Genomic DNA, 17,590 nt, shown 5'->3' on the forward strand with positions numbered 1-17,590 from the left:
CGCGATCAGCACACATTCAGCTCGGGGATGTCCCTCGTACTCTTGATCTAGTTGAGGCCGAGCGAGAGTTTCGTCAGCACGATGACGTGGTGTCAGTGATGATGAAGTTACCGGCGCAGGGCTTCGCCTAAGCACTACGACGATATGACCGAGGTGTGTAACTGCGGAGGGGGGCACCGCACACGGCTAAACAATGTCAACTTGTGTGACTAAGGGGTGCCCCTTCCCCCGTATATAAAGGAGTGGAGGAGGGGGAGGGTCGGCCCTCTATGGCACGCCCTGGAGGAGTCCTACTCCCATCGGGAGTAGGATTCCCCCCTCCCTTCCCTAGTTGGACTAGGAGAGAAGGAAGGGGAAGAGAGGAAGGAAGGAAAGGGGGGCCGACCCTCCACCCAATTCGGATTGGGCTTGGGGGGGCGCCCTCCACCTGGCCGCCTCCTCCTCTCTCCCACTATGGCCCAATAAGACCCATATACTTCCCAAGGGGTTCCGGCAACCTCCCGGTATTCCGGTATATGCCCGAACTCACTCGGAACCATTCCGATGTCCAAACATAGGCTTACAATATATCAATCTTCATGTCTCGACCATTTCGAGACTCCTCGTCATGTCCATGATCATATCTGGGACTCTGAACTACCTTCGGTACATCAAAACACATAAACTCATAATACCAATCGTCATCGAACGTTAAGCGTGCGGACCCTGTGGGTTCGAGAACTATGTAGACATGACCGAGACACGTCTCTGGTCAATAACCAATAGCAGAAGCTGGATGCTCATATTGGTTCCTACATATTCTATGAAGATCTTTATCGGTCAAACCGCATAACAACATACGGTGTTCCCTTTGTCATCGGTATGTTACTTGCTCGAGATTCGATCGTCGATATCTCAATACCTAGTTCAATCTTGTTACCGGAAAGTCTCTTTACTCGTTCCACAATACTTCATCCCGCAACTAACTCATTAGTTACAATGCTTGCAAGGCTTATAGTGATGAGTATTACCGAGAGGGCCCAGAGATACCTCTCCGAAATACGGAGTGACAAATCCTAATCTCGATCTATTCCAACCCAACAAACACCTTCAGAGACACCTGTAGAGCACCTTTATAATCACCCTTATACGTTGTGATGTTTGGTAGCACACAAAGTGTTCCTTCGGTATTCAGGATTTGCATAATGTCATAGTCTGAGGAACTTGTATAAGTCATGAAGAAAGCAGTAGCAATGAAACTAACACGATCATAATGCTTAGCTAACGGGTGGGTCATGTCCATCACATCATTCTCCTAATGATGTGATCCGATTCATCAAATGACAACACATGTCTATGGTTAGAAAACTTAACCATCTTTGATTAATGAGCTAGTCAAGTAGAGGCATACTAGGGACTATATATTTTGTCTATGTATTCACACATGTACTAAGTTTCCGGTTAATAAAATTCTAGCATGAATAATAAACATTTATCATGAATTAAGGAAATAAATAATAACTTTATTATTGCCTCTAGGGCATATTTCCTTCAATAAGTTCTATTTTCCATCATACTAGTTTCTGATCTACTATTTTGCAATTTTTTTACTTTCTGGTCTATAAACAAAAAATCCAAAAATATTTACTTTACCGTTTATCTATCTCTATCAGATCTCACTTTTGCAAGTAAACGTGAAGGGATTCACAACCCCTTTATAGCGTTGGGTGCAAGTTTGTTGATTGTTTTTGCAGGTATTCAGTGACTTGTGTGTTGTCTCCTACTGGATTGATACCTTGGTTCTCAAACTGAGGGAAATATTTACTCTACTTTGCTGCATCACCCTTTCCTCTTCAAGGGAAAAACCAATGCAAGCTTAAGAAGTAGCAAAGGCTCTGATAACGACATCCCGAACTTGAACTTCCTCCTGCTTTGCTTTCAGCAGATGTCCGGTCTCAGGATTAACTTCGATAAGAGTGCGGTGATGGTGTTGGGCTATTCCCAAGATGACCGTCAGAGCATTGCGGGCCGTTTGAACTATCAGCTCGGGATCTTACCCATGACATATTTGGGGATCCCCATTAGTGACTCGAGGCTCATGGTGGCCGAGCTGCGCCCCACGGTGAGCAAGCTCCAACACCGCATTGAACCTTGGCAGGGGCATTGGCTTTCTAAAGCAGCCCGGACGGTGCTCGTTAACTCGTCCCTGTCTAGCCTGCTCTTATTCATTATGAGCTTCTACAGCATGCTAGAGACGCTGCATCATGAGATTGCCAGAGACTAGGGGCGCATCTTCCAGGCTGGCGAGGGCGATAAGCGGAAGTGCCATATGGTTCGGTGGACTGAGATCTGTAAGCCTCGCGATCAGGGTGGCCTCGGGATCATGTCCTCCAAACGCATGAACATTGCACTCCTGACTAGGTGGCTTTGACGATTGCGAACGGAGAGGGTGGCTTGTGGCTCCGCATCATTCAGCAAAAATACCTCTGTGGCCAGCCACTCGCCTTCTTTCTGTGATCCGGTGGCTCCCAGTTCTGGCAATCCGTCATACAGCTCCTCCCAGTCCTTCGCATCGGGGCTTCGATTATGGTGGGATCTAGCATAGCCACGTTGTTTTGGTTCGATTGATGGGCCGGTGACACCCCCTTCGCGTCTCGCTTTCCTGACCTGTTCGCCATTGCGGTAGAATCGCAGATCTCTGTTAAGGTGGCCCTTATTAACTTAGGGCATCTGGCGTTAGACCGTTCATCCTGACGGAGAACGCCAATTGGCAAGCCTTGCTTGCCTGTATAGCGCTGCACAAGCCAAATCTGGGCATTGGAGATGATCGCACCAGGTGGCGGCTAGAGCCATCTGGGCAATTCTCCACTAAATCACTATACCAGGCTATCGCCTCCTCCCGCCGGTACCCGAGGCTCTCATCGCCATATGGGAGATCCGGCTCCCCTTGAAGATAAGGATATTAATGTGGCAATGAATCCGCGACCGCCTCCCATCCGACGTGGAGGTTCTGAAGCGCAACGGCCCTGGTGATGGACTATGCCTGCTCTGTGGGCCTGAAGAGGATTCGAACTATATCTTCTTCACATGCGTGTCCGCGCAGTTCCTTGCTACCTCTTGAGCTTGCATTGGTTTTCCCTTGAAGAGGAAAGGGTGATGCAACAAAGTAGTGTAAGTATTTCCCACAGTTTTGAGAACCAAGGTATCAATCCTAGGAGATAACGAACAAGTCACCAAATACCTGCACAAACAATCAACAACTTGCACCCAACGCGATAAAAGGGGTTGTCAATCCCTTCATGGTCACTTGCAAAAGTGACATCTGATAGAGATAGATAAATGGTAAAGTAAATATTTTTGGTATTTTTGGTTTAAAGATTGGAAAGTAAAAGATTGCAAAAATAATAGATCGGAAACTAGTAAGATGTAAAAGAGAACTTATATGATGGACCCGGGGGCCATAGGTTTCACTAATGGATTCTCTCAAGATAGCAAATATTACGGTGGGTGAACAAATTACTACCAAGCAATTAATAGAAGAGCGCATAATTATGATGATATCTAAGGCAATGATCATGAACATAGGCATCACGTCCGTGTCAAATAGACCGAAATGATTCTGCATCTACTACTATTAATCCACACATCGACCGCTATCCAGCATGCATCTAGAGTATTAAGTTCATAAAGAACGGAGTAACGCATTAAGTAAGATGACATGATGTAGAGGAATTAACTCAAGCAATATGATGAAAATCCCATCTTTTTATCCTCGATAGCAACAATACAATACGTGCCTTGCTGCCCCTACTGTCACTGGGAAAGGACACCTTAAGATTGAACCCAAAGCTAAGCACTTCTCCCATTGCAAGAAAGATCAATCTAGTAGGCCAAACTAAACCGATAATTCGAATAGACTTGCAAAGATATCAAATCATGCATATAAGAATTTAGAGAAGAACCAAATAATATTCATAGATAATCTGATCATAAATCCACAATTCATCGGATCTCGGCAAACACACCGCAAAAGAATATTACATCTAATAGATCTCTAAGAACGTCAAGGAGAACATGATATTGAGAATCAAAGAGAGAGAAGAAGCCATCTAGCTAATAACTATGGACCCGTAGGTCTGTGGTAGACTACTCACGCTTCATTGGAGAGGTAATGGTGTTGATGTAGAAGCCCTCCATGCTCGAATCCCCCTCCAGCAAGACGCCGGAAAAGGTCCCTAGATGGGACCTCACGGGTACAGAAGGTTACAGTGCTAGAAAAGTGGTTTCGTGGCTCCCCTGGATGTTTTCAGGGTATAAGAGTATATATAGGCGAAGGAACTAGGTCAGAGGAGCTACGAGGGGCCCACAAGATAGGGGGGCATGCCCTACCCGCTGGGTGCGCCCTCCTGCCTCGTGGTCGCCTCATTGTGTCTCTGACTTCATCTCTAAGTCTTCTGGTTTCCTTTCAGTCCAAGAAAGATCATCACAAAGGTTTCATTCTGTTTGGACTCCGTTTGGTATTCCTTTTCTGTGAAACTCTAAAATAGGCAAAAACAGAAACTGTCACTGGGCCCTCGGTTAATAGGTTAGTCCCAAAAATAATATAAAATAGCATATAAATGCCTATAAACATCCAAAACAGATAATATAATAGCTTGGAACAATAAAAAATTATAGATACGTTGGAGACGTATCATTCCTGTGGAGTTGTTTCCACAAAATATTGGGTAGAAGCTGGGACCACAACGACTTCCTCGCTCTCTTCGCCGAACTCCAGGCGCTACCACCCTCGTCCCGCCACATTAGGTGGCTGACCATCGGTGTGCTAGCCTGGACGCATTGGACTGTTAGGAATAAGCTTGTGATTCAGCGTATACCTCTTCACCGTGCTACTGGCGCTTTGTTCAAATGGTCTGGTTACTTGCAGCTTTGGAGGCCGCTTAGCCGCCCCAGGGAGAGAGACGCCATCAACTCCATCATCACCCAGCTTCACATGATGGCTCTCCGGATGGCTCCGCTGCTTCCCCCACCACCACCAGAGCCGGATTAGATCTTCCCCGCCACGTCGTCACCGCGTGTGTTGTGCGTGCTTGATGTGTTTGTGTGTTGAGCTTGTTTTGTTGTGCCCACAGCTGAACCCTTTTGATGTTTGTGTGGTTGTCTGTTAGACCTTGCCTGCGGTGGCGGTGTGTGTGTGTGTTATTCTGTTGGTACTTTGTTGACCTTGTGCTCGGTGGTTGCTTTATTTATAAAGCGAGGCGAAAGCCTTTCTCGGTAATGACATTTAACTATATTAGTAATATGAAAACAATGATGAAAAATTCCACATTTGATGGTTGATGATATGAAAATTCACCCACACATTAGGGCAACTCCAACTCCTGCATCAAACCAGCCTAAATGTGTGAACCGTGGTGTTCAGATTTTTTTTGCCATCCAACGACGTGCCTAAATCGTCTTCGGATGCGTCCAGTGTTTGAAATCCGACAAACCAGTTGCAAAGCTGAGGAGGTTTGCAGGTGTCCGGACCACCGACGCATAAGCCTCTCACATACACGGCCTACCAAAAAACCTCACATGGACCCATTTTCTCGCACTCCGTCTCTCCTCCCTTCTCTGTATCCGCTCCTTTCTAGTCTGTCGCTGCCGCTGTGTCACCCCGCCCGCCCGCCCAAGCCTTGCTGAACCTTCGCCGCTAGACCAAGGCGGCATGCTCGTTCTGCCAACGTCGTTGATCCATCACTGATTCAGCTGCAGTCCAGGTACCCTCCACCCTTGCAAATGTCGTCCATGGCGGATACCACGTCCGACAATTGTTCGATCAAATACCATAGCCATTTTTTAATATTTTTTCCTTACTTTGAAGCAAATAACATGGATTCGCACACAAGGTACTTCTACGAGAACTTCATGGATGTGTCATTGTCAGATCAAGACGAATATGAGGATGAAACGGTGATGACGAAGGCAGTTCTTCCCGATGCATTAGCTCGAATACTGTTAGCCATGCATTAGCTCAAATTTTGTAGGCAAACCACACTCTATTTTATTAATTTGTAACCATGTTCATGGGGATACATTGAAGATCAGAAGGTTGAAGGAGCCAAAGATGGTGTCCTTCACTAAGTCCTAGAACATGTTTTGCAAGGATATGAGCCTCTATATTAGTCTCTCTACCCTGAAAGATAAAAGAACAAGAGGTAAATTCCCAAGCTGTCACAACGATCTCTCGAATGATGCTTCCATTTTTCTCATGTGCCTAATGTGATGTTTTGTATCACCTCCTTGCAATCGGTCGCTATAATTATGTTGTTCAGTGAAAGATCTTTAGCAAGTGCCACAGCTTCCCGACACGCCATTGCTTCGAGGACCGACGGACCACCTACACCCGCTCAAACAAGAGTTGTAGCTCCAAGAGAAAACGCCATCGGCATCTCAAACCATGGCACCAGATGCAAGTGCTCCCGACACAGCCTCATCTATTTTCAACTTTGCATAACCCGCTGGTAGTGAGATCCAACGAGCAGGACCAACAGAGTTGTCATTTGAGGAGGATTTTTGTGTGTCCTTGATGCTTCCGGGTCACGTAGATTTCCCCAAATAAAATTACGCGTGTCTGAGGGCTTTTGGAACTTTCCTCGTGTATCGCCTTACGACGAGCATGCCAGATTGCCCAGTGGGTTACTAGAACCGAAACAAAGACATTATGCGATAATGAGTCCAACAGTGAAAGGATAGTCCAATAGTGAAAGGATCCATCGTTTCGCTTCAGGTTCAGTGTTCTGTAGGAGAAGATCAATGAGATTTGGATCATCTAGTGCGCACACACATCTTGACATGTTGCATTCCAACAGAGAGTGCCTCCAAGAATCCGGGCTGCCACAAAGTTGCAAATACTAACCGACACCATGGTGCGATGACACACAACGTCAGCGGTCAGAAATAATCTGGGCATGCGCCAAAGGAAATTTTTGATTTTCGTCGGTACTTGGATCTTCGACATGGTACCAAGATTTATGCTCAGCATTTGAATTTGATGAATTTTCTCTCTCATCCAGCCAAGCTTTCCGCCTCATTTTTGTGTCCACTAGCATGCGGTAAGCGGATTTGATTGAGAAGATACCCTTTTTGTTAAAATTCGAGGCCCAAAAACCATAGGTTGGTCTTGTACATAACGGAATTGATAAGATTGCTTCCGCATCAGAGGAGATGAAGTTGCTCATAATTTTCTCCTAGTTCCACTCAGCCGTATGTGGGATCATCAATTCAGAGACCATCTATGGGCGGTCGTTCCTCAAGCATGTAATGGGTTTAGGGTTGACGAATGGCCGCTCATCAATAAATAGTTTTGTGGCGCGGTTTGATCGGCTGGAGGCAATGTAACCATTGTGCACCGCGACCATGGATGTTGTAAGTTTTGCTTCTTCTCGCTCTACTTGTTCATTGATTCATTCATTTCACATAATGTTGCAACATGATCCATCCATGAAAACTTCTTGAACATCCAGTTAACCTCGTTGAATTTGAAACTATTGTTGTACTAGACATACTTGCATGTTATTTATTGATGATTTATGATATTTACTACCCAACTTTAATGAGTTCCGTCGTGTTTGAAGAAAAATCCGTGGGTTAGCAGAAATCTGGTTTAAAATGTATCCTCTCTATAAATTAATATAAGACCTTTTAGATCACTGATGTCTTATATTAACTTACAAAAGGAGTATGCGACCGCAGTTGGATGCCATGTTCTAGCATAAATGTTCACAAACTGATCCTTGGTCCGCTGACGGATGCGGTATTCGGTTGAGGATCAGCTTTGGAGATGCCTTTGGGCACCATTACAACATTCTACTTGCGGTCTGAACCTCAAGGGATTGTAAGAGCATCTACAACCAGACTTAACAAATCTGGCCCTCAAACGCTCGCGGACGCGTCCGGGCACGTCCGTTGACACTGACCGGGCATCCTCAAATAATGTAATCCACATCAGGACACCCCAATTACCATATCTCAAATCCATACAAACTCATGCAACTACGTCGATACACACGCATCATCCGGCTACTTCATCACACTACACTAAACATGCCATCGGACTACAAAATTTGGCATGTTTGGCTATGGTGGAGTTCATCCACGACTGCCCTTGCCCTTCCCGACGCCCTTGCCGTCCTTATCGCGGAAGTACCGATCAAAGACACAGTACAGATCGAGCCGGATATGCTCGTCGCCGGAGCTGTCCTCGCCGTTGCTGTCCTCCTCCTCCTTCGGTGGCGGTCCGGCCATGGCAAGGATCGCCCGATTCTGCTCTCGGGCGAGGACGCGCGTGTTCCTCCGCTGTCGTTTCTTCACAATACGGGCGTGGATGGCTTCCTCCTCTGCGGCCATCGCCATTTCCGCCACGATACGGGCCTCGGCGGCCCTTATCCTCTTCTTCACACGACGGGCCGCCCGTTCCGGTGGGATTCATAGTCTGCCCGACCAATGATGGGGAAGGAGAGGTGTTTCGGTTGCCGGGACTGTGAGGATCCAGCACCAGAGGACCCGAGCGCCCGGTGAGTGGACATTATGGCGTCGTGGCGGATGGATCCGTTCGCCGGTCGGGCGTTGTCCTCCCGGGAGCGACGAAGTGCAATGCGGACTTCCATTGCCTCCTCCAACCGACACGGGATGACACCCCAGTCGACGGATCCAGACTGGTCAGAGTCCGATCCGCTGCCTGCCATGGCGGAGAAGGCCGGAAATTGCCGTAGATGAGCTCGGGTGACGGTGGGGAGTGGAGTGAAGTGACTAGGGTTTACTCCGACGAGCGTTTGGGGACGAACATAAATGGGGTCAGGAGGGCCGGCATGGCCCGGGTACGACACCACTGGCATGCCCGGGCGCCCCATATCCGCCACATATTTAGGCTGGATATGAGGGGTGCCGGCGAGCCCGGACATTTGAGGCCCGTTTAAGATGTCCGTCTAGATAAAAAGACATATGAGGGTCAGTGATTGGGCGGCCCGTCTGAGCATACGAGGCGGGTTGAGAGGTCGGGTGTAGAAAAAAAAAGATGCTCTAAGCCTCTGCCAACTGGATCGTGCTGTCCAGGTTGAAAAACGAAAGTTTTTTAAGCCCGCGAAAAAAACTCGGAGAGCCGTTCCACGTGTGCGCTCCAAGCCACCAAAAGCGTACCACTGGATTTCTCCTACCACTACCACTGCCAGGTGGGCCATTCCGCGGAGCGGCAACAGATATTTCGGGGGAGGTGCTGCGTGGTGCGTCTCCTCGCCCCGCGTGTCCGGTCTCGCTCTCCGGTGTCCGGTCTCGCCGCCTCGGGCTCTCCGCTCAACCCAGTTCGATGCTGCGCGCCGCCCACGCGGTGAGCAACTCACCAAGCTTCTAGCACTTCTTCTCCGAGTACTATTTCCGTGTGCTTCTTCGTTGATCTGGCAAGGCAAGGTTCTTCCAGCTGCTGCCGCATGCGTGGTGCAGTGGAGAACTCCGCGGCGCTCGCTGCTCTTCTTCCTCGGTTCGGAAGAAATCCGGGCAGCAGCATGCCGTAATTTCCCTTTCGAAGTGAGTACTAGTTCGTTGCTCGTCTCTCAGCTGACTCGTGAGACCCACCACACCACGATGGGGTTCGAGGGGGAGAGGTTGGCACTGGCACACCTGCCAACACCATACCAATGATAGCCCCTTTTTCATGTCAAAAGAAATAAATGATAGCCCCCTTTTAATAGTATGAAAAGAAAAATGAGCTCCATACGTCAAAAGAGAAATGCATATTTATAGATATCCGAAGCAGTTGTATTTTATTCTCCATATCTTCATATAGTACTCCCTCCGTTCCTAAATACTTGTCTTTTTAGGCATTTCAACAAGTGACTACATACGGAGCAAAATGAGTGAATTTATACTTTAAAATATGTCTACATACATCCGTATATAGTAGTCATTTGAAATGTCTAGAAAGACAAATATTTAGGAACGGAGGGAGTAGTACATTATGTATGTCTCACGATCTGTAGCACGTTTGTCTATGCTCGATGATTGTGACGTCTGAATCGGTTGGAATGAGCATCCTCCTCACACGGTTCCATTGCTGTTGGAGCCGCTGGCTGTCATTTGTGCTTACTCTATTTCGGTGCATCATTGTAGGGCCAGATATATGTTGATTGAGGCATCCGACCTGCAGCTCCATCCTTTTCATGCCATCTCCTTCCTCTTGCTTTCTCAGGGTTTCTTCCCCTGCAACTGCAAGAAGAACAGAGTCATGGACTCCACGGATCCATTGGACAAGAGCCCTCTGCTGGACGGAGGCAGCTCATCGCAGGAGGTTTGTGCTGTCCCTCTCCCCCTTTCTCTCTCGCACGCGAGTATCACCTTGCGAGGCTTGCTTGTGCGAACTCTGTTGTCAGATATGTATTCAGATTTTGCTCTTTGTAGTTGATTCATAAAAACATCCATTATGTTGGTGCTGTCTTGCATCCTTCTAAACAGCTCGACAATTTCCATGCTTAGTTATCGAAGCATGAAGTATTGAGACTTGCTCCCTCCGTTCACAAATATAAGATGTAACAACTTTTTTCAGAATCAAATGTATATAGACATGTTTTAGTGTGTTTGCTCACTCATTTCAGTCCGTATGTACTCCATATTAAATATCCAAAACATCTTATATTTATGAACAGAGGGAGCAATTAAATTTCAAAGAAAACTAGTGAATAGTTTCTCTTTTTTTAACCATGAACCCTGTTCGTACTCCCTCCGTCCGGAAATACTTGTCCTAGAAATGATTGTATCTAGACCTAGGACAAGTATTTCCGGACGGAGGGAGTACTTAATAACACAGATAAAATCAAAGAAAATATACTCTCCTTTTTTTGTGGGAAAAAACTCTCCTTAGCCATACTTATTATACGCATGCAATTTATTCTGACTGCATAAAATGCTGTGAAAGTACTGTTTACGGTCGGTGTCCTTGTTAATTTTGAGATTTAATACTAGCTACGTTGTTGCAGGTTCAAATAAAAGATGAAAAATGTTCTGTAGGAATAAAGTATTGCGTACTCGATTCTTTTGTGACCTTCTTTGGTTCTACTTACCAAGTTAAATTCGTGTTATATATTTTAAAGCTTATTTGGATTTGTTATATTTTTCAGTTTGAGGCTAACTGTTCCCATGTCAGTCAGAGTAGTATTTATCTGTTACCAGTCCTCCCTCTGTTCATATTGTTTTACCTGTCAGCGCCATTATATCACTTTCTCATGTTCATTATGGTTACTTCTGCTTTACTGTGAAACGCAGAATTCCACGGAATATACAGGTGATGGATCTCTTTGTACCAGTGGTCATCCTGCTTCCAGAGAACATACAGGGAACTGGAAGGCCTCCTCCTTAACCATAGGTCAGTTCAGTACAGCACAATGCTTGTGCATTATTAGCCTTTCTATTATAAGACCGTAGAAATGTGATGGTTAGATACTTCTATACATTCTGTCGAGAATAAATACTTGAACGGTGACACTTATATTTCACACTCTTAACGTGCATATACTGATATACATCCAGAGTCCCAACATACTATCTGTGAATATATTTGGTCTCTTCTTTTCGCAAAAAATAAAATAAAATATATTTGGTCTCTTCAGACACTGAACCGAGCTCTTGGTTAATTTGACACTAGAATTTTATGGCCGCATTCTGTATTAACTGTAAGATCTAACAGAAAGCGAACTACGTTGTTGCAGTCTGTTCATTCTGCTGTTATCTGGCCTATTCTTCAATTGGAAAAAACCTAGTCAGTTATCTCACAAAAGTCTTACATGAAACAAATTTGGATGCTGCGAGACATGTTGCAACTTGGCAAGGTACTAGCTATCTCGCACCTCTGGTTGGAGCCTTCGTTGCTGATTCGTATCTGGGGAAGTACCGGACAGCTTTGATCAGCTGCACAATTTTCATTATGGTAAGCGCTACAAATAACTCTTGCTCATTTATGATTCAGAATAACCACAAAGAGTACTCTATTTTAAAAATAATTACTGTCAGTGGAGATCCTACTACGCTGAAAGAGTAAAAAAAATCTTTATTACTCCCTCCGTAAATAAATATAAGAGCGTTTATATCACTAAAGTAGTGATCTAAATGCTCTTATATTTATTTACGGAGGGAGTACATGATATCATGACTGTTCTGATGGATGAACGATGCGAATGCCACTAGTTTCTGGTGTTAAGTATTCAGACTCTAGTTATGATATGATATGCGCATCCAACACATCTCGAACACGCATCTAAATGTGCATCATTTTGTGGTGGAAGAACAACCTAAAAATTGCACAGACCTATATAACACCTGAGAATACATTGACCCTTATCAAGACAAAAGAAATGATAAGCTAGGAAAACCAAATAGCCCAACAAAACTAGCGACCAACCTATAGACCTAATGACAAGAGATCAAACGATGTTTGTTTACCTTAACATGTGCATTCAATATCTGAACTCTGTTTTCCTAACATTTTTGTTTAACTTGTTTTTTTCGTTCTGTTATTCAGGGTATGATGTTGTTGCTTCTATCAGCAGCACTTCCAATAATCTCAGCCGGTCCTCGTGCTTGGACTCTTTGGGTAGATCCTATCTCTTCTCGGTACAATATATTCTTGGTTGGGTTGTACATGGTTGGTTTAGGGTACGGTGCACAGAGCCCTTGCGTCACGTCTTTTGGAGCCGATCAATTTGATGACACTGATGAAGTGGAGAAGACCAGAAAGAGCTCTTTCTTTAATTGGCACTATTTCTCAATCAATGCTGGTTCATTGATCGCTGGGACTGTTATTGTCTGGGTTCAAGAACATGAAGGCTGGCTCTGGGGTTTTACAGTTTCTACACTATTTGTGACTTTAGGTATAAGTGTTTTTTTCTTGGGCTCCATTGTGTATAGATTTCAGAAACCTGGAGGAAGCCCTCTAGCAAGAATATGGCAGGTTGTTGTTGCAGCTTCTCGGAACTTCGATAAAGTTTTGCCATGTGATTCCTCAGCTCTTTATGAGTTTTCGGGGCAAGGTTCGGCAATCGAAGGCAGCCGGAAATTGGAACATACAAGTGGACTTGAGTAATACTCTGCTGAGATTTCAACTCTTAACTTTATAATTATGCATTCATTTTATTTTGAATTTTTGTTCAAGTAAAGTTCATTATTTATTTTCTAATAATAGATATGTAAGCTACATTTTAAGTTATATTCAAATTAATGAAAAGGGGAAACAATATTGCACACTTTTGTGAAAAATCTATGTTGGTACAAATGGATGTGCTGAAATTCGTAGAAAAAAATTCTCTTCTTTTTCAAGTATTAAGGAAGATTTCTATAATTAGGGAAATAGTACTAATATTTTTCTATAAAGAACCTGAAACAGTCTGATCAAGTAGATTTCCATAATTATTGAATTAGTAATATTTTTCTTCCTCATTCAGGTTCTTTGATAAAGCTGCGATTGTGACACTACCTGACTGTGAATCTCCTGGCCAACTTAATAAATGGAAGATTTGTACCGTCACTCAGGTAGAGGAGTTGAAGATTCTGATCAGAATGTTCCCAATTTGGTCAGCAATGGTATTGTTTGCTGCAGTTCAGGAACAAATGTTTTCAACATTTGTAGAGCAAGGGATGACAATGGAGAAACACGTCTGGTCTTTCGAAATACCCGCTGCATCCTTTCAGTCCATAGATACATTTACTGTCATTATGCTGGTTCCAATTTATGAGAGAGTCCTTGTTCCAGTAATTAGAAAATTCACTGGCAAAGCGAATGGCATTTCGTCACCGCAGCGAATAGGGATCGGTTTATGTTTCTCCATGCTCTCAATGGTGTTAGCAGCATTGGTGGAGAGTAACCGGTTACAGATTGCACAGTCCGAAGGTTTGGTGCACAGCAAGGCGGCTGTTCCAATGAGCATCCTGTGGCAAGGACCCCAGTACTTTCTGCTAGGCGTCGCCGAGGTGTTCTCCAACATTGGGCTAACTGAATTTTTCTACGATGAGTCTCCAGACGCCATGAGAAGCTTAGGCATGGCATTCTCGCTTCTTAACATCTCGGCCGGAAATTACCTTAGTTCGTTTATCCTTTCACTTGTGCCGGTATTCACAGCCAGAGGAGGCAGCCCAGGGTGGATACCTGATAACTTGAATGAAGGGCATTTGGATAGATTCTACCTGATGATGGCTGGGCTGAGTTTACTGAATATATTTGTCTTTGTATTCTATGCTAGGAGGTACAAATGTAAGAAGGCTTCCTGAGCCTCCTTGACCTTGGCATTATAATTGCAGACTGTAACTCTGTAGATCTTTCTTTTTCAAAACCGGAGATGCTCAATGTGAGACTATACATCTCATTATGAAAAATGGTGGTGCTAAGAAGTGCTTTTATCTGGAAAAAATATTTAAATACCTAAATTTTCCGGTTACTTCTATATTACATGGCTCCAAAGAGTTGCCAGTGTTTGTTTGGCACAGAACTACACACTGGATATTACTTCTATTTTGAGTGAATTTGAGCTTTAGGGATACCACTCCATACTGCATTTGGTTAGGGTGTGAGGAAATTGTACTGTAATATCATCATGTGCACAGGTAAACTATACAGTATAGATTAGCTGCCTCACATGCTTCAGGCGACGGGTTTATCACGGATTGCATACTCAACCGGAGCTTCCGTTGCCTATCTTTCTCATACTTGGTGTTTGTGAGGCAGCGAGCTGGTGATAATTAAGCCACTGCGTCATCAGTAGCTTAATTGACCCTAACATACTGTTAAGCTGCTTAATTTGTTCATTCAACAAGGAGCTACGATAAATGTGGGAATCGAGTTTACAGCAAAGGAAATGTCAAGTTCATTCTCATTTCCAACAAGGGCCAAGAGATCCTCGACTGCCATTGAAGCTCATAGGTGAAATTGTCGATTCTGACATGGATGTCTCAAACTAGATGCTCCTCGGCACTACAAAATATATGCAGATATAAGCTACAGGCTGATCCGAAAATCTCCATCGCACGGAGACCCTTTCAGATGTCCTTCATATCCACCTCCAGTTCATCCTCTTGCTTAATGGGTGGTCGTGGAAAAACCTCATTTACAAGACCCAATAGTTCCTTGGCACGTTCCTCTTCATTATGTGCCCCTCCTTGCTCATCCTTACTGAATCTTTTCCCACACTCCTCTACCATCTGCAACAGATAACAGAACAAATTAGATGAACATCTTAACCTAAAACCCATAATGTTCAGTTTAGTACTCCCTCCATCCGGAAATACGCGTCGGAGAAATGCCGGATGGAGGGAGTACTCAACAATAAACATTCAACCTTTAAGATAACTTAAATCTCTTGGCAATAAATCAAGCACATATGAAGGCACAAAATTTTGAAACATGCACATTGCTATTCAAATATATTTGCTTCACTATTTCAGAAATTAGTCAAAGTTGGCCAATAGAGCAACTTTGATAGTGTTCTGTTGAATTGCCAAAATTTGGAGTCCAGACAATCAGCTGCCAATTTTTTTAGAGTTGCCAAATATTGGCTCCAAACCAAGCAGGCTCTAAATTCTGTAGCAAATGACAATTTCATTTCAAGATCTCACAAATGGTCCAAAGTATTACTAGACTAAATGTCTTGGTTTGTCTCAGCTAACGAATATATCATAATAACGTGCATCTTAAGATCAGCAAATAAACATGACAATACCGCATAAACATCAGCAACTGAGGTTGGCCTCCAATTGATAATATTTTGCTTGTCAGCATCGGTAAGCTTGAAACCCTCACATCTGTTTGCAAATTCAGTAACGGATTCCCTTGTTTGGTTGCAAGCAGGAGTTTTTAGGAGGTACTCGTATACCTGTTTGTTACAGCAATAAACATGAGAGCAGTTTAATTATAAAAAAAGGACACGAATCAACAGGCTATCGAACACACAGATTGGATCAAGCATCAGAGAAACAAATGAGCACCTTGCACTCTGATGCAGCAACAGCCCCCCAAACATCCCATGGGTTCAGTTTTTGCACCTCTACTTCGTAAGATGTCAAGAACTTCGAAGTTGGTGAGATGCCCTGCATTTGCTTTCTCTCTGCGGAGCAATAAAGTGCATTGGATATTCAGAACTTCAGATGAGAAATACAGCCGAGCTTTTAAATTATTCAGCATCTAACTATCCAGTTTGAGATCTGGGACTCGGCAGTAACGCAAAACAAAATTAGGCTAGGACAGTATGTGAGTCTGAACAATGTATCTGCATAATTTCCCAAACAAACTAACAAACTCCTTGTCTATGCTATCGTCGCTCAGGGACCATTATGTAGTAAACTTAGTTTTGCAAGGGATTGCACAATGGAGAGGGTAGTGTGGAGCTACAAGATTGTACGGCACATAAACCATAAACAACAAATGAGTACTGACATCTTCATCGTACTGTGCAAAATGAGTAAATTGCATAAAACCACCATTTTGAGGGCTAGTTTTGCGAAAAACACTAGGATACAGTTTCTCTGCAGAAAGCACCACGTCTTGCGTAATTCTTTTGCAAAAACCACTGATCGGCGGATCGGGCCGCGTTAAGTGAGTTTATGACAGTTGATGCCCATTTCTTGCCTACGTGGCATAACATTTCGTGCCAGATCAGTGCTATTCCAAATTTACAAACGAGTCCTTAGATTTTACACAGACACCCCTAAATAAAAAACATAAACGCAATCCCCTCCCCAGGTGCATCAACCCCGACGCCGGCCCTCCCCCCTCCTGCGCCTTCTCGCGCTCGCCGACGAGCGACGACGACCATGCCTCACCGCCATCTCCTCCACAGGCGCATCAACCCCGACGCCGGCCCTCCATCCCGCCTCCCTGCTTCCTCGCGCTCGGCCGCGAGTGCCTCACCACCGGAGCTTCAGCGAGCCAACGACGATGACCACCAGGACCCCGACGCCACCAGATCCGGCCGTCCTCCGCCGCCCTTGCTCGTTCCTGGCCGGATCCCGCTGGTAGAGCCCCGTCCCTGCTGCCTCCTCTACATTGGCCACCGCATGTGGCCTCCTCTGCCTCGTCCTGTTCTGGATCGAGGAGAGCGACGACCCGATCCATCATCCTGTTCTGGGGCCGCGCCCATGGAGGCTTGGGGCGGCAGATGAACCTCGCCAGCGTCGAGGTCGAACTGCTCCTCGGCCAGCAGGCGGCGAGGGGAGGGCCACGGGAGGCGTCCTCTGCCTCGGTGCAGGAACGGCGACGGCGGACTCTGCCTCTTCTGGGGTCGGGATGGGGGCTGCCAAGGTTGGAACGAGTGGTGGCCGTGGTCGGGAGGGGCGACGACGGTCGGGGTCGGGATGGGCGCCGCCGAGGTTGGAATGGGTGGTGGCCGGGGTCGGAGGGGTTGCCGGGGTTGGGAGGGGCGACGGTGGTCGCGGTCGGGATGGGCCTGCGACAAAGTTTTTGGCAAGGAAGAAATTTGGGGGGCTTTTTTGCATGAAACCTAAACTGTTATGCCACGTAGGCGAAAAATGGGCCCCAACTGTCATAAACTCACTTAACGCAGCCCGATCAGCCGATCAGTGGTTTTTGCAAAAGAATTAC

At 45.3% G+C, this 17,590-nt stretch overlaps 1 protein-coding gene and 1 pseudogene across 4 annotated transcripts; one reads left to right on the plus strand and one right to left on the minus strand.

Moving 5' to 3' along the window:
- The first annotated feature begins 9,200 nt into the window (after positions 1–9,200).
- On the plus strand, positions 9,201–14,443 carry LOC123092845 (protein NRT1/ PTR FAMILY 8.3). Of its 4 annotated transcripts, none has more exons than XM_044514695.1 (6): positions 9,201–9,346; positions 10,126–10,303; positions 11,275–11,374; positions 11,718–11,935; positions 12,527–13,083; positions 13,446–14,443. In XM_044514695.1, the coding sequence occupies exons 2-6, from the start codon at positions 10,136–10,138 to the stop codon at positions 14,266–14,268; spliced, it is 1,866 nt and encodes a 621-aa protein (XP_044370630.1). In that variant the 5' UTR covers positions 9,201–9,346; positions 10,126–10,135; the 3' UTR covers positions 14,269–14,443. The 4 variants fall into 4 exon arrangements, with proteins under 4 accessions (XP_044370630.1, XP_044370631.1, XP_044370632.1 ...); XM_044514696.1 differs by having other exon boundaries at positions 9,205–9,346; positions 10,205–10,303; XM_044514697.1 differs by lacking the exon at positions 9,201–9,346 and adding an exon at positions 9,374–9,543 and having other exon boundaries at positions 10,205–10,303.
- Positions 14,444–15,033: 590 nt separating this feature from the next.
- LOC123090168 (uncharacterized) lies at positions 15,034–16,174 on the minus strand (annotated as a pseudogene).
- Between the last annotated feature and the right edge of the window lie 1,416 nt (positions 16,175–17,590).

The sequence above is a fragment of the Triticum aestivum genome, chromosome 4B (genome assembly GCF_018294505.1).
Source record: "Triticum aestivum cultivar Chinese Spring chromosome 4B, IWGSC CS RefSeq v2.1, whole genome shotgun sequence".
NCBI classification, from domain to species: Eukaryota; Viridiplantae; Streptophyta; class Magnoliopsida; order Poales; family Poaceae; genus Triticum; species Triticum aestivum.

Coding starts and splice junctions, on each gene's coding strand:
- LOC123092845 (XM_044514695.1), top strand. CDS start 10,136: ATGTTGATTGAGGCATCCGACCTGCAGCTCCATCCTTTTCATGCCATC. Junction 10,304..11,274: donor GAGGCAGCTCATCGCAGGAG/GTTTGTGCTGTC, acceptor TGTGAAACGCAG/AATTCCACGGAATATACAGG. Junction 11,936..12,526: donor GCTGCACAATTTTCATTATG/GTAAGCGCTACA, acceptor TCTGTTATTCAG/GGTATGATGTTGTTGCTTCT.